The sequence below is a fragment of the Penicillium griseofulvum genome (assembly GCF_001561935.1).
Source record: "Penicillium griseofulvum strain PG3 chromosome Unknown contig_13, whole genome shotgun sequence".
Lineage (NCBI taxonomy): Eukaryota > Fungi > Ascomycota > Eurotiomycetes > Eurotiales > Aspergillaceae > Penicillium > Penicillium griseofulvum.
Window position 1 is genome coordinate 412628 of NW_024467434.1, and position 25633 is coordinate 438260.

The 25633-nt window shown below is 47.6% G+C and overlaps 9 protein-coding genes across 9 annotated transcripts; 8 read left to right on the plus strand and 1 right to left on the minus strand.

Annotated features, from left to right (window-relative positions):
• Positions 1–2072: 2072 nt before the first annotated feature.
• Positions 2073–3598, minus strand: PGRI_092750 (uncharacterized protein; the record flags this gene model as incomplete). Its single annotated transcript, XM_040796988.1, has 3 exons — positions 2073–3233; positions 3295–3402; positions 3452–3598. 3 exons carry the CDS (start codon positions 3596–3598, stop codon positions 2073–2075), a joined length of 1416 nt encoding a protein of 471 aa, XP_040650418.1.
• Positions 3599–5969: 2371 nt separating this feature from the next.
• On the plus strand, positions 5970–7466 carry PGRI_092760 (PPIL4 family peptidylprolyl isomerase; the record flags this gene model as incomplete). Its single annotated transcript, XM_040796989.1, has 4 exons — positions 5970–6049; positions 6120–6820; positions 6870–7066; positions 7125–7466. The coding sequence occupies 4 exons, from the start codon at positions 5970–5972 to the stop codon at positions 7464–7466; spliced, it is 1320 nt and encodes a 439-aa protein (XP_040650419.1).
• A 451-nt stretch (positions 7467–7917) lies between these two features.
• Positions 7918–9553, plus strand: PGRI_092770 (UDP-N-acetylglucosamine diphosphorylase; the record flags this gene model as incomplete). Its single annotated transcript, XM_040796990.1, has 3 exons — positions 7918–8631; positions 8697–9431; positions 9482–9553. 3 exons carry the CDS (start codon positions 7918–7920, stop codon positions 9551–9553), a joined length of 1521 nt encoding a protein of 506 aa, XP_040650420.1.
• A 786-nt stretch (positions 9554–10339) lies between these two features.
• Positions 10340–11380, plus strand: gisB (putative zinc knuckle nucleic acid binding protein; the record flags this gene model as incomplete). The annotated part of the gene is made up of 6 exons (XM_040796991.1): positions 10340–10394; positions 10446–10481; positions 10550–10561; positions 10617–10658; positions 10714–10832; positions 10895–11380. 6 exons carry the CDS (start codon positions 10340–10342, stop codon positions 11378–11380), a joined length of 750 nt encoding a protein of 249 aa, XP_040650421.1.
• A 742-nt stretch (positions 11381–12122) lies between these two features.
• On the plus strand, positions 12123–13534 carry PGRI_092790 (recombinase DMC1; the record flags this gene model as incomplete). The annotated part of the gene is made up of 7 exons (XM_040796992.1): positions 12123–12164; positions 12239–12331; positions 12419–12618; positions 12685–13112; positions 13177–13199; positions 13252–13414; positions 13467–13534. The coding sequence occupies 7 exons, from the start codon at positions 12123–12125 to the stop codon at positions 13532–13534; spliced, it is 1017 nt and encodes a 338-aa protein (XP_040650422.1).
• A 307-nt stretch (positions 13535–13841) lies between these two features.
• On the plus strand, positions 13842–14830 carry PGRI_092800 (putative ribosomal small subunit assembly protein; the record flags this gene model as incomplete). Its single annotated transcript, XM_040796993.1, has 2 exons — positions 13842–14759; positions 14822–14830. 2 exons carry the CDS (start codon positions 13842–13844, stop codon positions 14828–14830), a joined length of 927 nt encoding a protein of 308 aa, XP_040650423.1.
• A 774-nt stretch (positions 14831–15604) lies between these two features.
• PGRI_092810 (general transcription factor IIH subunit TFB6 family) lies at positions 15605–16599 on the plus strand (the record flags this gene model as incomplete). Its single annotated transcript, XM_040796994.1, has 2 exons — positions 15605–15998; positions 16142–16599. 2 exons carry the CDS (start codon positions 15605–15607, stop codon positions 16597–16599), a joined length of 852 nt encoding a protein of 283 aa, XP_040650424.1.
• A 3135-nt stretch (positions 16600–19734) lies between these two features.
• PGRI_092820 (RNA-binding protein) lies at positions 19735–21078 on the plus strand (the record flags this gene model as incomplete). Its single annotated transcript, XM_040796995.1, has 3 exons — positions 19735–20030; positions 20086–20232; positions 20292–21078. 3 exons carry the CDS (start codon positions 19735–19737, stop codon positions 21076–21078), a joined length of 1230 nt encoding a protein of 409 aa, XP_040650425.1.
• Positions 21079–22286: 1208 nt separating this feature from the next.
• Positions 22287–24041, plus strand: PGRI_092830 (uncharacterized protein; the record flags this gene model as incomplete). The annotated part of the gene is made up of 3 exons (XM_040796996.1): positions 22287–22627; positions 22693–22736; positions 22894–24041. 3 exons carry the CDS (start codon positions 22287–22289, stop codon positions 24039–24041), a joined length of 1533 nt encoding a protein of 510 aa, XP_040650426.1.
• Between the last annotated feature and the right edge of the window lie 1592 nt (positions 24042–25633).

The following is a 25633-nucleotide window of genomic DNA, read 5'->3' on the forward strand; positions in this document are numbered from 1 at the left end:
CTAACTATATAGTGGAGCATGTTAACATTTTCGATTTACTAAAACAATGTTCCACCTGTTCTAATTCTATAGAAGACAGGGGATAGCTCTGGGTATCTTCACAACTATTCCAATTATCGCTCCATTCATCTGCCCCATCATACAACATGCACATATGGCGGGAATAAAACCGTGTTCTTGTGAGATGGTGTACACTTCCTTGTCTTAAAATCCTCACCGGCTCGCCAGAGAAGTCAGTCTCGTACTCTGAGAATATGTGGTGTCAGGCATGATGGCTCAGGCTTAGGAGGGGTGGTATCTACAGAGCACTTGCCTATTAGTATATATTCTAGGCGTCTACGCTCCTACAATTTAATTGCGGGCGTTTATAATAACATGTTGGGATTCTATGTGGATCAATTGTGGGATAGGGCATGGGAACCGTCTCCTATTTAAAGAAACCACCGTGATGTGAGCGATTGGTTCTCATTCTTGGGAAACAAAAAAAAAATATCCGAGCATGTAAAGTTCCTTTTGTATTTTCCAGAATTAATCTCGGAAAATATATAAAGCACTAGGTTACATATGCAATTGAAAGTTACTGCCTAAGGCGCTAAAGCCCTAATTCAAACTCATGATATACCTGAATGTTGCAGCTGATCATTGCCCGAGAAATCCACCATTGACTTGTGAGTTTTTATAACTTAGCAAGACTTTTTGATATAGAGTAAGCAAAATACTTGCATACCTATACCGATCTAATCACTGCCAACCCAGCACTGAGCTAAAAGCGAACTCACTCAATCCGACTAGAAAAGAGTAACAAAGTACACGTACAATGCAGGGACCAAATTCCCAAACTGAACCATCACATCTAAAGTGACAAGCCCTCGAACGGAACCCATTCCGGGAGGGGCTGTGTGGGAAATCCCTCGGGATGGCGCTGTACGATGGACATAGATTACACAACGTAGAACAAATTCCCTTTCTCGAATATTATATTGTCAATTAAATTTCATTTTCCATATGGAAATACCACATTGCAATTCCACGTGGAATTGTTCCATCTGGAAATTGATCTTCTGACTAGGTATGCAGATACATCTCTGCTACCGTAGGATTGACGGCAGCAAGGTACCCGTCCATGGCAGGGTTGTATACGGCATGGCGGGTTGGATGTATCACTGCATCTTGGTTCAGGGCGGGAGTCAGGAATCCGGAGATGTACAGATTTGTGTGCTACTTTCTGGGTCATTGGGAAGGATCCCTGGTGTTGGTCGGGGAGTGCAAGGCACATGGTTAGCCTGGGGGCTGTGTATGTGATTATTGGGGATGGGGATACATATGGGGTTGATTATATGTATTGATTTATTTGTAGAATGTGGTTGTTCACTGGGAGGTTGTACTGGGTGTTGGATTGAGATATAGATACTTGAGAGTAGATAGAGTATATATGTGAAAGACATCAGATTTAGAGCCGTACAGGATAAATAGAAATCTCGGCGCTTTGGAGAATAGAGATAGAAGACTAGAATTAACAAGATCCCCGGAGTCAATTAGTCTGTGGCGCTGGAACACAAATATCACAGGCAGACTGGAGAGTTCTTCATGATAACAATAGGAAATAGGATATTTGACCAACTAAATATTAAAGACCCATGGTATGAAGAAAAAAAAGAATATATTTGAAACAGACACAGAACGGATAGAAATCACTGCATAATAAACATTTTGTGAGATTAAGGAGTAATCCTGGACAGGTGTGACAAGATGGGCATGACCCGAATCATAGTCATTGGAAGTTTTTTTTTTTCGCTTTTGGATGAACATAAGCAGACAGAAAGGAAGGAATAAATAAAAACAGTACCGAGCAGCAAAAGACCAAAAACAGAACAGACATGAGAGAAAGACATTACATGGGCAGAACAAAGGCAGATGTAAATAGCCTTGATATGGGTATCTCTTTTGTGTATCTTGTGGGAAAGAAAGAAACCAAGAGACCAACCAGAAAAAAAAAACGAGAAGGGCGAAGACCGAAGAATCAAACGCCAGGAATCCGTGTTCGATACAATGACACACAGATCGAAGTCAACTCAATATGCTCCTTGATGTCCCATGGACGAAATATGAGGACGATGCAAACTATCAACCGAACGCCCATAATCAGACAAGTCAGGCAAAAATCCATACGGCAAACCAACCGCCGAGTCTGCATGTCGAACACGCGTATAGGGTAATCCATTAACAAGTGTCGGTGCCGAGCAGCGCACATCCGTCTCGATAACCCTGGATTTCCTGCGCTCACTGCCGGAATATCCATATACATCAGATGTGCAATCCGAGGCCAGCGTGACTAGACGCTGTCCGGTGCCGTTGTCGCGCGAGAAAGTACGTCCTAGGCGTGCATCAGGAGCGTTGTACTCACCCAGAGTGTTCTCTATAGTGTCTAGAGCTGGGTAAGGCGGGTTTGCAGTGGAGGAGGCCATGGAGGAAGAGGATGATGGGGGAAGAGGGGAAGAATCCTCTGTTGTGGTCATGGGCATGTAGCCAAAGACGAGGTCGGGGGTTCCGTCGTCTGAGTCATTTGACTTGGTACGTGCTGAGGGGCTGATGTTGTAGAGACCGTTGCTTGGGATGGTGGGCATGGCCACTGTGCGGCCGTCTGGGGAGGTTGCGTACCGCGAGTTCCAGTGGCCCTGGCCTTTTGCATCAGTTGTTAGAGTCATGCCTGAGAGGCCATCTGGGAGGGTTGAGAGGTTAATGTTTGGCTGGAGCTGGCCTCGGCAAGTTGGGGGAGTTGGGAGAGTACGATCCACGGCGTCGGTGTACGTTGTCATTGCTCCTGTTGACTGAGGCATTTCGGTGGACATTCCTTGGCCTGGGAAAACGAAGCCATAGGCAGCTTGGTTCATGTTGCCGTTTGGTTCTTCAAAGAACTCGCCGTTGGTGGGTCTGCCGTTAAGATCCCAGGCCCGGTTGCTCCATGCAGTGCCATAGTCAAGCATTGCCCCAGGTGTGCTGGACAGCATGTACCCTGGCGATGTCTGGCCGTGGTAGTTGGCTGAATGGTCGTCATAGGAATGATCCATAGCAACTGGTTGCCGTGAGAAGTTGGAGTGGATATTCAGCTCGTACTCTTCTCGGAATGGAGCCCGAATTTGAGGAGAGCCCATGAGAATTGATCTTCCTTGACTCTTATTTGCATAAAGCCTAGCTGCTTCTCTAGCAGCATCTTCGGGGGCCAAAGAGTTAACCTATGCAATAAGAAACTAGATCAGTGTGACTCTTCTCTGTGGATATAGGATTTGAGCTTACTCGTATGTATTGGCATTCGGTAGCCCCAACACTACGGCAGCTAGAGCAAGCCAGGCCCGTGTTGAGATCACCATTGCACTTGATTTTTCTTTTCCGGCATCGATTGCACTAGAGAAGGTTAGAAACTGCTGTTGATCCAGATGGAGAGTATACTTACTGCAACTAGGGCTCGTTTCCTCTGCTTCCGTGGCTTGTCATCTCGCTCTACAAGATTGCGCTCCTTAGCCACACGCATAGACCGAGCCATAGAAATGTTGGAGCTATGCCGGGTTTCTAGTTCAGAAAAGCCGTATGTGTGATCCATTGTGAAGAAGATAGACAGTTCAAAGTAAAAGAGTAAAGGAAAGTTCACGTATAAGAAGTGGAAAGAAAATGAAGGATGTCTCTGAGGAAATAGGGCTAGATTTAAGCCATGTTTTGGTAACAATCGGTGTGATTGCCTTCTTTTTTATAAGAATTATAGACAGATATTTTTTGCCCCCTGCTTTTATTTTTCTATATTTTATTATTATATTCTATACTGTGTGTTTAGATCTAAGGGAAGAGAGAGAGAAAACGTCAAAAGTACCCTGAACCTGGCTTTCCTTTCTTTTTTTTTCGGCATTTCTTATTTCTTATTATTCTTAGTATTCCTATTTCTATATTATTTTCCAAGGGGAAATTATATGCAAAGTTCCGCTCAGATTCCTCCCAGTTGCCATATATGAAAGACAGAAAATGCGTTTTAAAAAGAGGTTTCACAAGGTAACGTCACACGGACATGACGAGAACAGGAGAAAGATGCTCCGGTAGGTAGTGTTTCAGCTAATTTGAAGGACTTGTTCTTCTTTTTTTTAATGTCTAGAAGAGGAAACAGGTAAAAATCAAGAAACTTGGTGTATCTCAAGATCTTCCAGATAGAAAAACGGGCAACTGCCGAGCTACTGTTTGCAGAAACATGACGATCCGCGGGGGAGTATGTCCGACGTCCGTGAGAAAATGTTTGCTCGATAGTTCTGCAGGTCAAAATAGTCCGAACATTTTCCTCGGTATATCGAGTGTTATCTGGCAAACGCACGGTCTTAAAACAAACGCCTGTCTCAGGATGCTTCAGATGTCTCAATGGAGAAAGAGAAGGGGGGAAAAAAAAAAAAGGGAAAAACCAAATTCGCTGTCAACTTTAGCGCAGTTGACTTCCCCGAGCCAAGCGCGCTGTAGAAGTTCAAGGATACTGATCGGTGACAAGGGTATCGACCCAGCTTTCTCTTTAGCGCTTCCGGTACGCAGGTAGATCGAAATGGAAGGGGGGGCGGAAAAAGCAAATCAATTCCATAAAATGAGAAATGGATATAACACTTAGTGTACTCCATATGGAGTACTGTGTCATAGTCCTCGATCCACGATCGACGCTAAAGGCTTAGAGGGGGAAACTAGGATTAAGATGCATGAACTTCTGGGATACTTACAAGGTTCACACATTTGGAGATGTGGAGAGAAGTTTCAGGTTACAGTATGACATGGGGCAAAGAATTAGATCAAGATTAGTATAATTTCCATATTCATGCACCTTAAGACATCCAGTGTCAGGACACGAAGACAGAGAGAAAGAAAAAGAGAAAAATCAGAGCTGTGGGGAAGGCAATCAAATTCGGGGGTTTCAAAATACAAAAATCTAGAACCCCATGGAGTCTCTAATAAGTATTTAGACAAAGCGCAGTTCAAGGTTTGACGATGCACGACATCCGGGGGGAAGTAGGAATTGAGAAGAATCAGGAGAAACAGCCCTGCTGACTCTGAGTTGACACGCCAGGGACACATGTTGAAATTGAGACTGGCTTTTGTTGCAGACGATACGGTGGAGGCAACCCCTAGCTCTGCTGACCAGAGCTTGTCCAGATCGAGAAGAGAAGGTCAAGAGGCTCATCATCTCTCATTCCACGTGTATGGTTCTTTTACTAAGAAGTGGTTAATGATACCCGTTGGCTGCTGCAGGAGGCCGCCCGTTTCCCCCTTCCCAACGTTTCTGTTGTGGAACAACTCACGGGGGAAAGATAGATGTCCTAACAAAGAGGACCGTGTACTCCATGGCAAGACAGTATCATCTTAGGGGAAGACGAAAAAGGATTCAAGCCAAGAGATGCTTCTTTTGGCTTGGGCTGCTGCTGCATGAGGGATATAAGCACACAAACAGTTCAAACTTAGAATCCCAGGGTCGATCAAGGCCCTTATTAAGATCCGCTGCACGTCGATCTCAAAAGCGTAAGGTTATATGTCCAACGGGGACATTCGGAATATATGCCGCTCGATTGACAAGCATCGTCGTACAAGTCTCCCGGGTCGATCATCCGGCAGAGCCCTAGAGCTGTTGTGCAGGCACGTACCCATCAGTAGATTGGAAAATCTTTTTTTCTTTTTCTTTTTTTAGTTGTTTTTGTGTGTAAAAATAGGGAGAAGGGAAAAAAAAATTATCAAAACAGAGAGGCTCAGGTTCTCTCTGGGGATCCCCGCGGGCGGTCATTGGTCGAAGCTCCGATCTTTCGCATTTCACATTTCTTGGACTTTCTCTCTCTCTCTCTCTCTCTCTCTCTCTCTCTCTCTACTATCTTACACTACACCTCTCTCTCTCTCCCTCTCTTACCAAATTAGTTTGCTCAAAGGTCCAAGCGTTTTGCTTTTGCGCAACCCAATTCCCCGCCATGAGCGCGCTTTTAGAGACCTCCCTGGGCGATATCGTAATTGACCTGTTGGTCGATGATGCACCCAAGGCGTGTGACAAGTGAGTGGCTCCATTCCTTGGCTTTCCCCAGTCTGCTGAAACCTGAAACTAAGCTCATTTGCGCTTTTAGCTTCTTGAAGCTATGCAAGCTCAAGTACTACAATTTCTCGCCCATCCACAGCGTCCAAAAGAATTTTACCTTCCAGACCGGCGACCCGCTTGGTCCTGATGCACCCGAGAGCGATGGAGGATCTTCAGTATGGGGTCTGCTGGACGGGCCATCAAAAAGAACATTTCCACTCGAGGTGTCGCGCAAGTTGAAACACTTGGAACGCGGCACGGTGAGCATGGCAACGGTACCCTCCAAGAACGACCCCGATCAGCGGTTAGCCGCCAGTCAATTTATTATTACACTTGGAGACAATCTGGATTATTTAGATGGCAAGGCTGTGATTTTCGGCAAGGTCGTCGAGGGCTTCGATGTCCTGGAGAAAATCAATGACTCTTTTATTGACGACCGAGGTCGACCACTGAAGGATATTCGTATTCGTCACACCACTGTCCTTGATGATCCCTTCGATGACCCGCCGAACCTGGTTGAACCACCTGAAAGTCCAGTGCCTTCCAAAGCCCAATTGGCTACGGTGAGAATTGCGGACGATGAGGACTTGGATGATGATATGGATGAAGAGGCTATGGAAAAGCTGCGTCGCGAGCGTGAGGCTCGCGCACAAGCGCTGACATTGGAAATGGTGGGAGATCTGCCGTTCGCCGACGTCAAGCCGCCAGAGAATATTCTTTTTGTTTGCAAGCTCAACCCCGTCACACAAGGTTTGTCGCATTCCAACGGAAATGAAATTTTGTGGCTAATCAATCCTAGATGAGGATCTGAATCTTATTTTCAGTCGCTTTGGAACAATCTTGTCTTGCGAGGTCATTCGGGATAAGCGCACCGGGGACAGTCTACAGTATGCCTTTATTGAATTTGAAGAACAGAAGGATTGTGAACAGGCCTATTTCAAGATGCAAGGTGTTTTAATCGATGATCACCGGATACATGTGGATTTCTCACAAAGTGTAAGAACTCATTCTTCTCCCCATTTATTGCTTATACCAATATGCTAATACATCCCAGGTATCCAAGTTATCTGAAAGCTGGCGCAACTCCACTGTCACCAAGCGCCGACAGAGAGGTGGATTTGGTGGTGTTGAAGATCTTGAAGCGAAACGCCAGTACCGAGAGGTGGATGACGCGCCTGTTGATGATGATGCTAGGTATCGGATGATGTTTGACAAGAGCAAGAAAGGGGGCGTTCCAGCTCCGCCCCGTGAGGGTCCACGGGATGCTCCGTCAGATCGTCCTCGCCGTCGAGATCGGGGAAGTCGAAGCCCCCGTCGAGATGGACGATACCGTCGTCGGTCCTATAGTCGGAGTCGGAGTCCACGACGAGATTCACGGAAAGACCGCCGACGATAGTCTTCAAATATCCCCTATTACCCCCTATTCAAAAATAAGAATACAACATAGTGTACTCCGTATTCCGTACTCCATCCAGGAGTTGATATCCACTTAACTTCGCCCCCCGGTAGCAAGGCCAAGGCCCCGCTATGACTAGCGTAATAATTTCCAGTGGGCAGGTCTCAAATGGCGCTCGCTAGTCACTTTCTTGTATGGATAGCTCATTATTATTCGCCTCTGCAGATCCCTAAAAATAAACTGGAGCCCACTAGGTTCCTAAATGGTGAGAGATATATTAAACTGGAGCACTGTTTTACCGTGTGGTACTTTCCCGAGGTTTGACCTTATTCAGCTTTGAGAGCTTCACCCCACGTTTCTATTTTTTTCTTTATTTACCTTCTCCTTTCTCCTACTTTGTTCCCCTCCAATATTATTCTTCTCTTCTCATATTCTCAATATCCCAATCAAAATGGCAAGCGTAATCAAAGATGCTGTCTCCAATGTCCTTGGAAAACTCCAGGGCACCACCCCAGAGGCTCCCCGTGAACCCTCAGTGGAGGAGTTTCAAACACTGCAAAAGAAATACACAGACGCTGGACAAGGACATGTCTTTTCCTTCGTCGATGAATTGACCACCGTCGAGAAGTCACAGCTCTTCCACCAGCTGTCCAACTTTGACCCCACTCGGATCAACGAGCTGGCTGACAAGGCCCTCAACCCTCCTCCGGTCTCAGAGGGAACCGTGACCCTCGAGCCCCTCCCCGAAGTCGCCACAGCCTCCATCCTCGACTCCGACCCCTCAGATATTCAGAAATGGTATGAAGCCGGCCTGAAGGAGGTGGCCGCGAACAAGGTGGCTGTGGTCTTGATGGCTGGTGGACAAGGTACCCGGCTCGGCAGTTCTGCCCCCAAGGGCTGCTTTGACATTGGTCTGCTGAGCGAGAAATCGCTATTCCAGCTGCAGGCTCAGCGTATTGCCAAGCTCCAGTCTCTCATCGGTGGTAAGGACGTCGTCATCCCCTGGTACATCATGACCAGTGGGCCTACACGCAAACCCACGGAGGAGTTCTTTGAGAAGAACAACTACTTCGGTCTCGACAAGGGCAATGTCATGATCTTCGAGCAAGGTATTCTGCCTTGTATCTCCAATGATGGCAAGATTCTGCTCGAGAACAAAGGCAAGGTATGTATATATACGGGTGTAGTTCAAACAGGTATAGGAAAGAAATTTGTTGACCCCCAATATAGGTTGCCGTGGCTCCTGATGGAAACGGCGGCATCTACCAGGGCCTCGTGGTCTCCGGTGTGCGGGAGGACATGCGCCGCCGTGGCATCCAGCACATCCACCTCTACGGAGTGGACAACTGTCTTGTCAAGGTAGCAGACCCTGTATTCATTGGCTTTGCAGCTTCCAAGAATGTCGATATCGCAACCAAGGTGGTGCGCAAGCGCAACGCCACCGAGTCTGTCGGCCTGATCCTGTTGAAGAACGGCAAGCCCGACGTGGTTGAGTACTCTGAGATTGACAAGGAGACTGCCGAGGCCAAGGACCCCAAGCAGCCCGATGTCCTCAAATACCGTGCTGCCAACATTGTCAACCACTATTACTCCTTCCGATTCCTTGAGTCGATCGAGAACTGGGTTCACCAGCTGCCCCACCACGTGGCGCGCAAGAAGATCGCCTGTGTCGATACCGAGACTGGCAACCTTGTCAAGCCTGAGAAGCCTAACGGCATCAAGCTGGAGCAGTTCGTCTTCGACGTGTTCCCCATGACACCACTGGAGAAGTTCGCCACCCTTGAGGTGCACCGTCACGATGAGTTCTCACCTTTGAAGAACGCCCGTGGCACTGGTGAGGATGACCCTGATACCAGCCGCGCGGATATCATGGCACAAGGTCAGCGGTGGGTTGAGGCTGCTGGTGGTATTGTTATTACCGATGGCGAAGCCGTTGGTGTTGAAGTTTCTCCTCTAATCAGCTATGTGTGTCTCTTTCTCTATCTCGTCTCTAATCTCTCAACTAACCATTACAGGGCGGTGAAAACTTGGAATTCCTCAAGGGACGGGAAATTAAGGCACCGGCTATCCTGGAGCGGGAAGAGTAGATTAAATGGACTAACCAGTCGGATCTCACGGAGATCTCTTTGGAACGAAGAAATGAATTACATTGTGACACTTTTTAATGGAGAATGGATCTACTAGGAATGTAGGGGGTAAGGAATTCAAAAGTAGAATATATTGTGTATGGCTATATACCTGCTATATACTGTAGGATATTATACAGTAAACGCCTTACGCAATACGGAAAAGCCCGGGAGCTAAAGCCGTTTGACGAGTTTGTCCTCTTTTCCACTTTTCCTCTCTTCTGTGCATTCTCTTAAAAAGAAGTTGGAGCTGTTGAGGTTATTGAAGTTGAGAGAGTGTGAGTATTCTATTTCTCTTGTCTTTTGATTTTGGTTTTTTTTTTTTTTTCTTCTGTGTGGTTCCCCCTCGTTGTCCCACTTTTTTTTCCTCAAGTGGGCTGAACGTCTTTCTCCAAAGGTTCTCAAGCTGACCAAAAGGGTAGATTTTTGACAAGGATTTGAAGAGTTACTGTTGAGGGTGAGTGAAATAGGGTGTGTCGTGTGTTTCGCCGTTTGAGCTCGTGCTTCCCCCCGCCGATCTACGTCTTCCCCTCTTTCGCTTGAAATTTTTGGGATCGCAACTTATGTGACTATGCTGGACTCGGACAACGTCGGATACAATCTACAGAGCTGCATAAGTCCATACAATGCATGCTCCCACAATTCGATAATTCCCATGGATGGGATGACGCGGCTCGTCGACGGAGCTCTACCAAACCATAACCCCAATGTGAGGCTGACTTGCGATGGATATAGATTACCGCCAGAATGATGTTGTCTCGTCGCGCATGCTACAAGTGTGGCACTATTGGTCACTATGCTGGTGAGAAGAGTTGAAGCTTGGTTATATGGGGTCAAACTAATTCCTCAATAGAGGTCTGCTCCTCCACTGAGCGTCTCTGCTACAACTGTGCGTGAATATCTCCCCGAGAGCTCATACTCTTATCTTACTGGATGCTAATTTATCCCATCTCACAGGCAAGCAGCCCGGTATGTTCCATCATGAGTCATATTACTCAAAACAAGCTTCTAAGTTATGATATAGGCCACGAGTCAAGCGCCTGCCCTCTGCCCCGTACCACTGAGAGTAATCGATCCCTCATATCAACTTCCACCATTCCAGCTTGCTAATAATCATTCAGCCAAGCAGTGCTACAACTGCCAGGGTCTCGGCCACGTCCAGGCTGACTGCCCTACCCTGCGCCTGAACGGCGGTGCCAACGGCCGCTGCTACAACTGCAGCCAGCCCGGTCACCTTGCCGTAAGTTCCAACCCCAAATCCCAGGTCTGGTATCTTCGAAGCAGTCATTAACCCCGTCCCAGCGCAATTGCACCAACCCCACTGCTCCCGGAGCTGGTGCTCCCCCTACCGGTCCCGCCGCTGGTCGCGGTGCCGGTGGTGCTCGTGGTGGTTTCCAGGGTGGATTCCGTGGTGGATTTAGCGGCTACCCTCGTGCCGCTACCTGCTACAAGTGTGGTGGTCCCAACCACTTCGCTCGTGACTGCCAGGCTCAGGCCATGAAGTGCTACGCCTGCGGCAAGCTCGGCCACATCTCGCGTGACTGCACCGCGCCCAACGGTGGTCCCCTCAGCTCCGCCGGTAAGGTCTGCTACAAGTGCGCCCAGGCTGGCCACATCTCCCGCGATTGCCCTACCAATGAGGGTGCTGCTGCTCCTGTTGCTGCCGTTGAGGCTGTCCCCGTTGCCGCTGCCCCCGTTGTTGCCGCTGCCCCTGCTGTCGTCACTGTTGAGGCCACCACTGAGGCTACCACTGTCCCTGCTGCGGCTCCTACCACTGCCGTCGCTTGATTGTACTCGGCCCAGTCTCTCCGCCGTGCATCTGCCATTGGAGAAATGCTTGGAGTTCCTTTTCTTCCTTGATTCTGTAATACGGTCACTTTTCCCTAACCCTCTCTCTTCTTCCTTTGCATATATTTAAATCACACCCTCTGTTTTTGGGGACGGGTCTGGTACTGGACCTGAAAAAACAACTTTTGATTTCCCTTATTTCCCCCCCCCCCCCGCTTTTGGAACTTCTTTTTTTTACTTATTTTTTATCCCCCCTATCATGTATACGACGAACAAACAGAAAAAGTTCTTTTTGGTTTTGTTTTTCGCGGAGTCACCCTTGACTTTTTCAAGTCTTATGATTGGCGTCTATTCTCATGGATTATCTTTCTTGGTTTTCGAACGACTCTTGGTTGCAGTTTTCCCGAATGGGGCCAAAGAGGGAACGAGGAGATGAAGTGTGGCAATGAGAGGATCTGTTGAAGAGGGGAATTGGATTCGGGGCCGTTGCAACTGTTGAAAGAAAGAGGACTTCCAGATAGGAAGAGTCCTGAGAACGTTTCGAGCTAAAAAAAAAAGAAATATCTCAATTGTCTTGTTTCTTGTTTCTTGTAGATGTTGTCTACAGCTGTGCTCAGTGCTTAGTAGCTGAACCCGTGACCTTGAATCACCAAGGTCGAGTTTCCCTTCACATCTTTTGTTCACTCTACGTTTTCCCCCATCATCGATCTCCACATACCCATCTTCAATTGATCCTATCAAGATGCCGGGCTCGGTTGGAAGTGATGAATTCGGCGACGATGAGGTATAATGAATCCCCCATATCTGCGCGGCCTTAGAACTGCCAATCTAATTGGAGCAAATATTCTACAATTGCAGGACTTCATTCTGGACATCGATGGTATCCAGGCCCATGGCATTGGCGCAGCCGACATCACCAAGCTGAAGGCCAATGGATTCTACACTATTGCAGTGAGTGCCTTGACCCTAATCACCTACCTCATCTTTGAGCAGATCCCAGGCCCGTGCCATCCCCAACAAACCTAACCACTCATCCAGTCCGTCCATGGTGCAACCCGCAAAACTCTCCTTAAAATCAAGGGATTCAGCGAAATCAAAGTCGAGAAAGTCAAAGAAGCAATTCAAAAATGCCTACCCACAGCCTCGGGTTTCATCACAGCAATGGAACTTCACCACCAGCGCAAGAAAGTCGTCCGTGTCTCAACCGGCAGCAAGCAATTTGACTCAATTCTCAACGGGTGAGTTCAATACCACACATCCTCAAAGCTAAAAACACCAGTCAACCCCATCTAACACCACACCAGCGGCTTCCAGAGCATGAGCATCAGCGAAGTCTTCGGCGAATTCCGCTGCGGCAAAACACAACTTTCGCACACGATGTCTGTAGTCGCCCAACTACCCAAAGAAGCAGGCGGAGCAGCTGGGAGAGTCGCCTATATCGACACAGAAGGCACGTTCCGACCCGAACGCATTGCTCAGATCGCCGAACGGTTTGGAATGGACCCCGACACAGCGCAGGAGAATATTTCCTATGCGCGCGCGCTGAACAGTGAGCACCAGTTCGAGCTGCTGAATACTCTTTCCCAGGCGTTTGTAGGTGGCGAGTATCGGTTGCTTGTTATTGATAGTATTATGAACTGTTTTCGGGTTGATTATTGTGGACGTGGGGAGCTCGCGGATCGGCAGCAGAAGTTGAATCAATTTTTGATGAAGCTGGCGCATATGGCTGAAGGTGAGATTTATAACTCTGCGTTTAATTTCCATAGCTATCTTGGCTGATTTGGTCTGGTTTGCAGAATTCAATGTTTGTGTCTTGATGGTGAGTGCAATCTTATGTGTTTTGAGGTGTTGGGGCTTACACTTCGGTTCAGACAAACCAGGTCCAGAGTGACCCTGGTGCTAGTGCTCTCTTCGCTGGAGCTGATGGTCGAAAGCCAGTTGGTGGTCATGTTCTTGCTCATGCTTCCACTACTCGTGTGCTCCTGCGGAAGGGTCGTGGTGATGAGCGAGTTGCGAAAATACAGGATTCTCCTGGTGAGTACTTGGATATATTACGGGCTTTGTCACTGATCTAACCCGTTTTAAGACTGCGCTGAGCGGGAAGCAATCTATGTCATTACCAATGGCGGGATCAATGACCCTGACAAGGTTTGAAAGTGTGTGGTCGAGACGATGTATCGACGTTGAGGGAAATTCTCTGCAGTCACGATTTTCATGATGTATCAGGTTTTACGCTGCGATGTTTTCATTACCGTTAGTTAGTTTATATCATAAATAATAGGTTAGAATACCAAAGAGTTCAAGATCACGTTCATGTTAATGTAGTCGAAGCCCTAATTAAGAAGTTCACCGCCTACACCGCCGCTCCGACAACCCGGCAAAATTTTGTGCCAAGAGCAAATCTGCAGAAAAAGTTCAGCTCAATCAACGCAACAATCCGGCAATCAAACCTCCATTCAAAATGAAAGGCGAATCCGTGCAGGTAGAAGGGTACACCACCCTACCCGTGCAGCTTCCATCAACCCCTCTCTTCCCCAAACCCGCAACACACTACCTCTACCTCCGACCACACGAGCCCCGAATCCCAGACCCAGATTCCACCCGCTCCCTCTTCATCGTCAATGTCCCAATCGACACCACAGAAGCCCACCTCCGCCACCTCTTCGGTACTCAACTCGCTGCAGGCCGCGTAGAAAGAGTCCAATTCGAAGATGTGCAGACCAAAAAGCGCGCCGCGGCAACAACGACGGAAACCAACCTAACTCAATCTAAAAAGAAGCGCAAGCGCGTAACCGCCGACGATTTCGAACGCCACTTAGACGATATCACGCTCCCATCAACCTGGGACCGCAAACTCCACAAGAGCGGCGGCCACGCAGTCATCATCTTCGCCGACAAGCCTAGCATGGAAACCAGCCTGAAAGCCGCCACCAAGGCCTCCAAGCGCGGTACCACCATCGTCTGGGGCGAGGGCCTGCCTACAGACCGCATTCCTGTCCTCGGACTGAACCGGTACGTCACGCACGAGCGCATGCAGTACCCTGATCGGGGGACGTTGCTGCGGGCGGTGAATGAGTTCATGACTACGTTCACGGAGGTGTCTGAGGCGCGCAAGCGCGAAGATCAGAAACGTCTTGCTGTGCCGGACGAAGATGGATTCATTACTGTTGTGCATGGACCGAAGTTGAATTCTGTGGCAAGGGAGGATGAGATGAGGGAGCTTGTTGAGAAGCAGAAGAAGAAGGGTGTGGGACTCGAAGACTTCTATCGGTTCCAGTCTAGGGAGAAGAGGAAGGAGAGACAGAACCAGTTGCTTAGGCGCTTTGATGAGGATAAGAAGAAGTTGGCGGAGATTAAGGCTCGGAAGGGCAAGATTCGGGTAAGTTTACTCTCTCATTTGTTCGGTTGTTCTTTGAGAATTGGTGCTGACTTTTTACACAGCCTGAGTGATCCGGTGCATGATAGCATGGCGTTCTGGGTGTCTTTTTCGATGGTAGGATAAAAGGTTCGAGGTGTCCTATGTAAATGTGAGTATTTGCTTTCTACTTTTGTTCTTTTTGTTCATATTCGCTCCGAGGACGAACACGCTGGGGCCATAGTAGCAAAACGCGCTTAGCTCGCTGTTATGCCATGACTGCAAACACCAGCTTATCTATATCTTCTCGCCTTCTGACATGGAGATTACATCTTGTCGAGATTTATTGTGCTTCTTGGTTGTCACATATGCTAATTATGGTTTAAAATAGGTTAGATACATACATGTTATCTCAATATCAATAGTTTATGATCTAATTGTATTTATACATGTAGTTCAATTTGTCCGTGTCCTTCATATTCATAGCCCATAGATGCCTCTTCCGGATCTCCCGCACAGACCAACGCTTGGCGTGACATCCCACCTCTGGAGAAACGGTATGTCTTGCTATGGATGGTATTGATAGCTTCGTCAAAGTATAGAACTGGAAAAATATCGGAGGACCAATTGCTACGGTTGGCTGTATCATGTGATACTACTCTCGGCTAAATCGCATTCTCCGAGCACGCCTGAAGCGAAAGCTTCACACGATATATCTTGGAAGAACGACCATCTCTCATTGGACTACGACTCATTTTTGTAGCTTTTTTGCTTCTCTTTTTTATAAAGAACCCACCAAGGCTGAACATCTTGATTATTGGACCCAACACATTATATCTATATCGAAAGAAAGCAAAACAACCCTCAAGATGTCTCCCGCCTCGATCCAAACCGATCAAGACTCCGATTCCGACGCCGATGTCGAGTTCGAAGATGTTCCAATCTCTCTTCCAAACAGGCCCAGAAATAGGGAAGACACGGGAATTCAGATAACCGTTCCCTCAACCCGGCAACCACAATGGAGCCCAACTCTATCGCTTCCGCAACAGCGAAGCCAACCGATCCCCTCGGGCTCGGATGAAGAAATCCAGCTCCGAGGTCAAATCAGCACCGGTATAGAGAGAGTCACGTACCGCAAAATGAAATCCGACATGGGAATGGACGCACCGGATACACCCGTTTCGGAACGCAGGTATGATAGCTTCAAAGAGCTCGCTGCAGAAGTGGAGGGTCTTGTTGATACGCTTTGGGCATCTTCAACACGTGAGTTTTACATTTTATACATTGTAGAAGTGGAGGTTGTATATTGCTATATACGCCGTACTATCTTTGCTATCCTTTCTTTTTCTTTTTTTCTTTATCATTTCCTTACCTGTATATTCTACATTCTAGCTAACTCTATCCAGCGGCAATCCAAACCGAAGCCCTCATAACCCTAGCAGGCCTAATCCAAACCTCTCTCCCAGCCTTCCCCTTCGACGCCCCACCAACCTTAAACATCCTCCACAAGTTCGACTGCGTCTTCGCAGCACTGTGTACGGGCACACACCCACTCACCGGCGCTGTTCTACCCGGCACACAGCTGGGCCAGTCTCTTGCAACGGAGACACAGAAAGTGCGGATCCGGAGTTTGGCGGAGAGGACTAGATTTGAAGTTTTTTCCTGTTTGGCGAAATCCAATGAGAGAGGTGATGCTGCTATTACTAATGGTAATGGATATGAATATGAGGATGAGGATGAGGATGGTGATGAGATCGATGAGCCGTGGATGTTAGAAGCTACTCAAGTTTACGAGAAGAGTCTTATGCTTCTTGCGGAGCAGGATCCCAATGTGGAGGGGATGGATGAGTTTAATTGTTTGTAGTATCATTCCGTGATGAGTTTTACCTATGCGGCTCGAAGTAATGCAAACTATTAAAATGGATATTTTTAGAATGGCAATTACGTCGGTGCAGTATACGCTCAGGCCACACACAAAGTGACATAGTTCGTGAAAGGAAGTCCCACACTCAATTTGCAATACATCTGTAGTAGAATATTATACTGATATAGTACTACCTATGGATCCCAATTATTTTCTAGAAACTTCTAGCTTATATTTAATAGAAAAAAAAGTCTGGACCGAAAAAAAAATAAATAAATAAATAACCAGTGGGGTGCAGGCAAAAAAAAAAAAAAGTGGTTAATATTATTATGCCGACTTGAAGTAATGGAGTATACAGTAAGTGTTCTCGTACGTCGAATTCAGGTATCAATCACAGCCACGGCTGACCCTCTCTTTGGCCAGAGCTGAATGAACTAAGTGGATGTGAGCCCTGAAGGTGGGGGCAATCGGGTCCAGCTAGTGGCCTGGGGCTGCGCAACTCAGAGGCTGTGATGGCCAGTAGGATATTCGAGAGGGTATAATTAGTGTTAAGTGTCTTTGTTTACGGAGTACATTATATGCTTTGACTTGTTTTCCATGTGAAAGTAAAGTACAACATAAGTAGTTAGTCTATTCATATATGATATTTCCGAGTTTAATTCCATGCTTGTGAAATATCTATAGATATACGGTTATAGCAGTCCACATAGGTTAATTTAGGGCTACACCTTAACAAAGTACATTCTGCCGTATCTCAATATGCAAGGGTTAGATTAGCTTATTTTTCATCGAGCAGAGGGGTTAGATCTGAAACCTAACATCCCACTATCCCTTGCACATACCCCTTTCCATATAATTTATTATATACTATAGAAATATCACAATATGTTTTGAATAAAAAACGCGTCGCGTACCATGTAAAGTGAAATAAGCTGAACAGGATGAAAATCTCTGCTGGGTAAAGTAGTAATTCTAATACGAGCGGCCCCCCAAATCCGGCCAATAAGAATTGAACTCCGCATGAGAAGCCTTCCATGGTTCTGAGCTTTTTTTTTTTCTTTCACTTTCGCTTTGAGGTATTCATGACCGGACGTGCGCGGCTGACGTATTTTGGAATACGAAGGGGTTTTTAAGAAGTCCTTGCTTATGAATTAGGGTAATTCGGGTAGATGAGAGAACCTTGCTTCGGAGAAGAGCTCTCTACATAGTAGTATGCTGTATACTCTCTACCAGTTTTCACTCGGGTATCAGACCTTTTGAAATATAACCGTATGAGGCTGTTCCATGGTTCTGTGGCTGTTAAGCCCTGTTTTAATTGCTTATATAATATTAAAGTCATTCATCCAGGTTAGTGTATACATACATATGTACTTCTCAATAGATTTAGTTTCATATATAATGTGAGATATCAGATGAATACCCAACAGGTACCTAATGCTGCGCCTACTTAGGCGAACAGATTACCTCAGCATATGACGATGCCCAGGTGAACCCCCGGGGGGCCCACGGGACCTGACAAGTCACATTGCGAGGATAGCCACAGGTCCTTGCAGATTTCATGCATTGGGGCTTCCTGCCCCTTGTTCTGTCTTTTACCGAATGTGTTTGAATGTGTTTGAATTTGTTTTTATTCAAATTTTTATTCTACATATTTGCTATCTGATCTTACAGGCGGAGAGGCTGACTTTCAAAAGGCCCAGGTCGGCAAAGAACTTTGATGTAGACCTCGGGTCATAAGCTATGATGTATCAACTTCAATTATCCCGGCTTCCCGGGATCCTGGAACTATGAAGAATCAAGCCCCCCCGCATGATATCAATCATGCAGTGTTGACAGGAGTCTGGGGACCGAGATAGTATAAGTAATATCTAAGTTTATATGGCGTTTGTACCTGCTTGGAAGTCCTGATCAGCATTAGGCAAGGCACTTGGTATACTACTAGTAGATGTTATACATACAACATACTACTATTATATATAAAAGAAAAATTTATCTCCAACATCTTGGAACGGAACATACCATACGAGGTAATACACATACCATACATAGACTCACGTAATGCGTTTCCCACTTCCCCTCTCTCTTCATCTCGCGAGATTTCCAATTCTTCATTTTCTTCTTTTCCCCCTCCTACCTTCCCCTCCCTTTTCTTATTGTTCGAAGATCTTTTCAATTTTCTGTTTAGTTATCGGGAGTTCTGCTTTTCCTCCCTTGTTGCCGATTACTCTTTTTTTGCCTCGCGCATTTCCAGTGTTTTCCCAGGTTTTCCTCTAGGTGAGTTTGTCTTTCTAAGCCTCTTTCATCACTCGAACCCAAAATGCCTCCCCATATACATATCAAACTCGGCGCAGCGCAGCGCAAACTAGCTTTGCAGGATACTTGATTTTGAATATGGTGATTCACCCATATTTCAAACGCCTTCGCCTTGACCAGCGCTTCGGGACAGCCGATTATCTACCGGTCGCACGCATCCCAACCTCAAAAATCATCGCCAATATGAGGAACCAGTCGGATCTAGATACTTGAAGTGCCCGAAAATTGCGCTAGATTGAGAGGGTGGACGGTCGCATTCAGCCCTAAAACCGGAACGACGGAAACGGTCGAAGCATGATGATCGCCTAGCATCCGAGTGGAAACAAGTCTATTTTCGTCTTGCGCATCCAATTCTTGCCATTTGATTGTTCGTCTTCGGCCAATCCACCCTCCAATCTACCATCTGGAGTTGATATACTGCCCGAAACACTGGTCTTGGCGATTTTATGGTACCACTTTTTGTGGCTCTGAATCATATATATGCATGCGCCTGAAGAAACCACCTGCAAAATGCTGACTATCCGGCTTTCTTTTACCGCGCCGCATCGTTTTTTTTTCGACTTGTATTGACTGTTTTGCCTGCGTTGCACCTCTCACTTCATTTTCTTTGCTTGCGCATGTCCAGACCTTCTTTCTTCATTCCAAGTGAAAATTGATTTAAGCTAACTTCATATTTTGAGCAGCCTTTAACGCCCGTCTCTTTGCTTGGCTTCGTTACGACTTGATCTTACGCCGGTCTTTCTTTAACGACTCCACGAAGTTCTAGTCGCTCAGCCATCTTATATTCTTACGTCGACTTTCCGGACTTTGATTCTTGCAACCATGTCTTACAACAACGGCTACGAAAACTTCCCTCAGCAGGACCCCGCCGCCGCTGGCGCACCGGCTCCCGTTGACACCAACATGACCGGCCAGGTTGACCCCTCCGCCGCTCAGTTCCAGGGCCCTCCTTCCGGTGAGCCCAACTCGGCTCCTGTTCCCCAGCAGGGCGCCGATGGCAAGACCACCCTCTGGATGGGTGAGCTCGAGCCCTGGATTGATGAGAACTTCATCCGCAACCTGTGGTTCCAGATGGGTGAGCAGGTCAACGTCAAGATGATCCGTGACAAGTTCTCTGGGTAAGACACCATAACTGGCTTTTGAATTTCAAAGAATTGTTTCTAATGTGGGTAGTAGGAGCAATGCTGGATACTGCTTCGTCGACTTCGCTTCCCCTGCCGCCGCTGCCAAGGCCCTTTCTCTGAACGGCACCCCCATGCCCAACACCAACCGGGTCTTCAAGCTCAACTGGGCTACCGGCGGCGGTCTCGCTGATCGCAGGTAAGCGAAACATCTTATTCATTGGTTTCCTCCTGTCCCTGTAACTAACCCTATTGCAGCCGTGATGACCGTGGCCCCGAGTACTCCATCTTCGTTGGCGACCTCGGCCCCGAGGTGAACGAATACGTCCTCGTTTCCCTCTTCCAGAGCCGCTTCCCCTCCTGCAAGTCTGCCAAGATCATGACTGATCCTATCAGCGGCATGTCTCGCGGCTACGGTTTCGTCCGCTTCTCCGATGAGAACGACCAGCAGCGCGCTCTCACCGAGATGCAGGGTGTCTACTGTGGCAACCGTCCTATGCGTATCTCCACCGCTACCCCCAAGAACAAGGGTCCCGGTGTTGGTGGCAACGGTGGTGCTGCCATGGGTATGCCCGGTCCCGCTGGCATGTACCCTCCCATGGGTGGCCCTCCTATGCCCTTCTACGGTGCTCCCCAGCCCATGAACCAGTTCACAGACCCCAACAACACCACTGTCTTCGTCGGTGGTCTGTCCGGCTACGTCACCGAGGATGAGCTCCGCTCTTTCTTCCAGGGCTTCGGAGAAATCACCTACGTCAAGATTCCCCCTGGAAAGGGCTGTGGTTTCGTCCAGTTCGTCCAGCGCCACGCCGCTGAGATGGCCATCAACCAGATGCAGGGCTACCCCATTGGAAACTCCCGCGTGCGTCTGAGCTGGGGCCGCTCCCAGAACAACTCCGGCCCTGCCGGCAGCCCTTACCGCCCTGCTCCCCCGCCGCCTCCCATGTACCCCTCCATGGGCATGCCCCCGGCCCACCAGTATGGTGGCTTTGCCCCCATGAAGGTGAGCGATCACCCTGGCAGCCCGATCCCGGATCAAATGTGAAGCAGGTGGTCGGCTGACACACTCTTCCAGTAAGCGTTTCCCTTTGATTGAAAGCACCAGCAGGAGTTATTTGTGTCATTTCCAATGATGATTCTATTGTGTCATAACAAATTCGTTCCCTGGTTTTCTGGCCAAGGCTATAGCTCTTGATGAGCATTTGTCTCCTGTGCTACGCATTTCCTTTTTACGTGAGCGCTATTACCTTAGCAAGATCTGAGCTTTCTCCCCTTTCTGGTCTGTCTTGTTCTTATGTATCTTTCCCTTTTTTTACCCCCCTCCGTTTCCTCTCCCCCTTTGCGTCCGTATTCTATCTTTTTTTTCGTTATCCTATTTTCGATGTCTCTCTGCCCTTCTGTTATTAGGGTTTTCCCCCGCAACTGGGTCTTTGTCTGCGTGTAATGGAAGTCCGAATTGTCATGCGCTTCTTTTTCCCTTATACTCCTTGGGCAGGCATTCTGCGAAAAGTTCCATTTCCCCCCACGTTACCACCTTATTTCCTTTGTCCCTTTTTTTTCTCTTTTCTTCAAGCAGCTAAATTGAATTATGTTCGCTTTGAGAATTTTTGCGTGCTTTTTTCTACCCTTTTTCCTCTGTTAAGACTGATTTGCCGGCTTGTACAACACGCTCTGTTTCGTGCGCCTTAGCGTTTGTCGATTCTAAATTCCCTTTGATCGTATGCTATAATGTCCTGTACGCTCGTTTGGTGTTTGCATCGCACTACTGCCGTCAAGCTCTCTATCTTCCTGGTATTGTATTGTCGGCCCTTTGCTTCTGGATCTTCTACCTATATAAACATCGCTTCTATGGCTGGCCCCATAGATGGAGGTTTCGATGGACTTGAGCATATCTGGTCGCTCTGGTAGTTGTCCCCTGGGTTGGTTGTCTTGCTGTATTACTGTCTGCTATCGTGATATCTTCAGAGGTATTCTGCTGGGGTTAGGGCTGGAATTTGAACTTGACCTGATTCTTGAGACAATTCTTCTAGATTGTTTTATTGTGTTCATTGTAGATCAAGTGCTGTTCTTTAGGGCTAATATGGACAAGTGACATCTACAATAGTCTATCAGTCTATACCGCCTAACCTAATCGGTGATACTGTTTTGGGCAACAGCGATGCATGTCCGAGGTTACTTCCATGATTGTCTATACCCAAACAATTTCGACATGAGCACTTCATTCATCCTCTCTATACCTATCCCCACAGCATCATGCGGTACAGGAACTGGGATGTCCTTCTTTTCCCCGGAGGTTCGAAGGTTCCTATCCAAGAGTTCAAAACACAATGCTTTGTGACTAAGGATAAAGACTCACCCTACCTACACAATGCGGTCTTTCTTGGCCCTCATGCACACCTTCCTGAGCAAGGAGTCTTCAATCAGCTTCCAGTCCTCACAACGTTTATCCCGAGTTTGCCCAAGGATAGTCCGTTCCAAGTCTCGGTTCATAGTTGGGAAAAACCACGCCCCAGTGTCCAGATCGAGTCCAATATGGAACCAGAGGACATTTTGCTCTTCGAGGTGCGGCTCTTCATTGATGGGGTCTTTGTTGCGTGAGTAAACTTAAGCTCTGCGGTATGCGCTCCGATGCTTGGACTGTGCTGATGATGTCGTGCAGGGGCAGCCTCTATGGACAGAGAACTATTTGGCCACAGATTATGGGTACGTCGTGCGCGCTCACATGGGCATCATATCCTTCCACAATTCTCTTTCTTACCCCCTTGCCCTATTCATTGTTGAATTGGAACTGACACTCATTTGGCAGATCTGAGTTCCAGTATGACCTTTTTTCTTTATCGTTGATTCGAGATTCTCATAGTCCAAGCAGGTCTTGACCGAGATGGAAACCAAGACGCCCTTCGATTCCCTCCCTTTCATTCTGAGATACTACAGCAGAAGCATTGGGATGCCGGTGATTCTCAAGGTAGAATCAAGATTGTCATTGCAGAAGGGTTCTCTCGCCCCAATCGCACGCCCCCCTTCGAGCGCTACAAGCATGTCATTGTTTTCTCCTTCCAACATGCGCCACTAGATGTGCTGGAATTCTCCGACATTGCTTGGCCAAATCCCAAAATGTGGCTTGCTATGCCCAATGGATCCCGGTACGGACAGGCAGCACGATACGGCACCTCCAAGGTAGCTGGCGATGGCGCTCATGGGCATTCACCAAGCAGACCCGACAGACCCGAACATCGAATTACAATCACGGCTAACACAAGTAGCCAATCCAGCAGCAATGCAGCTACTTACAGCGGCAGTACCCCATCAACTTACAATGCCTGGACCCCACACCGTGGGTTTCCCATCCCTTCCACACAGTGGAACGGCTATCCACAAGAGCCTCGATGGGAGCCACAGGATACATACATCGTGGAACCTGGTATGGATGCCTTCATTGATGATACAGCATGGCGGCAGCGAGGTGCTCGATCCTCTCGCGAGGACGTCCCAATGCCAGACTATGTTTCTACAGGATCAACCAGCAGCCGGGCCATCTCGAGTGTGACCGGGATGAGCTATGAACACAGCAAGCAGCCCAGCATTAATTCCTGTCTTGACGATGAACAATACAACGAACTGATCCAAGCTTTGACTCCAACGAAGGTGCCTCCTGTGGGAACTCGCGCACCCTCTAATACTCCCTCCACTGCGATGTCTGCCCCAAAGCCTTCTGCAGCAGCCGAAGCTCGTTCTGCAAGCTACAAGTCTCGGAATCGCCGTTCTTCCGCACTCAGGGAGATATCACAACCAAGCACCCGCGATGTTTCAGGATCGAGTGAGCCCAGGGACTTGACTCCATCCAAGGTTGGGGCGAGCCCAAGCGAAAGAGTCCGGAGCAAAAAGGAGAATCAGAAAGAGGCCAACCAGGAGACCCCCAAAGCGAAGTCTAAGGGCAAAGACACCGCGAAGGTGAACCGTAGCTCCAAGGATGTCGACAATGCGGACGAGAATGAGTCGATATTGTAGGATCGAACCGGTGATCATGCTTTTCAACTTATACTTACCCCCCATTCACTTTGTTTAGTTTAGTCTTGACATGAAGCCGGCATGTATCTTTTATGTGAGCTTCAGTCAATACAGTTTTTACTTTTTACTCTCTGAGGTCAACAAACTAGACTTGTAGAGTGGACAACTTACAGTTTTTGGAGCTTACCTTTTCCTCAGTAAAGCTGAGGAAAAATAGAATGTTTCCTTTTTTTTTTCTATACAATCTACCTAGAAAATCGAGAGTAGGAGACATGCAAAAAAACACAGCAATAATCTATTCTTGTAAGATAATAAAAGCATTGTACAATATTGTGCTCATGTTGAAATATTTGTAGATCGGGAATACTTTGAACTGATTCAACACAACTATAGAATACATCTACGAAAGGTTCAAAGAATGATTCAAGAGACAGGATAAATGTCTTGCACATTTCAAGTATCCGCCTCATGAGCGAGATTCGAAGTGCAATGAATCAAGCTTTTGGGAATGCCCTCAGAGTTCTCTTCATGGGACAATATAGAGGATCACCAGAGAGCTGTCTCTGGTGAAAAAGTTCCAAAAATTTGGAGTTTGATAGCGCGTAGGCTACCCAAGGATGCGAAAAGGACCCATGCTTGTCCTCAGAATTTCTCCTCATCGGACTACCGTATATCCTCCCCCTGTATGCCATCGGACGACCGTATATCCTCCCCCTGTCTGCCATCGGAGTCCTCCTCCCCTGGGACGAGGCCACGCCGGGTCTCAGATAACCCATCCTTCACCTCCCCAAAGACGTGATACGCTTGCGCGCAGTCAGACTTCAAGTAAGCCCTCAGAATAATCTTCACTGGGCATCCCGCTCCGTTGGGCACCCCACTCCACTGGGACGAGGCCACTTGGTCTCAGATAACCCATCATCCACTTCCCCAAAGACGTGATACGCTTGCGCGCAGTCAGACGTCAAGTAAGCCCTCAGAATACTCTTCACTGGGCACGCGCTAAGCTGAGACGAGGCCACAGTGGGTCTCAGATAACCCAGACTTTGACGTGATACGCTTGCACGCAGTCAGACGTCAAATAATGCCCTCAGAATGATCTTCACTGGGCAGGATTGGTTGACGGATGTAACTGTGAAAGCAATATCAGCCATATGCCAGCGAGGTCATGGTCACACAGGGCTTACCGATAATTCTTTGGGTGATACCAATAGACCCGTCAGAGCATGTAAAATCGGCGGTGGAATATGTGATTAGTGGGAATTCCCAAGGCAGGAATCTCACAGTAAACATGTGTCTATGGGTGCTGTCTCCAACCAAAGAGATGACCGTAACTAGTGAAACAAAAAGTGTTAGCCAGTTGTCATCTCATGTACACAAGGAACGTACCGTAGATATACCAGATGCACAATAGACTAATGTCTCATATAAGCCGTGGCATGTTGTCACATTGGTAATGAAATAGACAAAGAAGAGACTAACAAAGCGTGTCCTCTATAGGACGGAGGATGGAGGATGAATAGATGGAGGATAGTGGGAGATGGGAGATGGGAGATGGGAGATGGGAGATGGGAGATGGGAGATGGTGAGAGAGG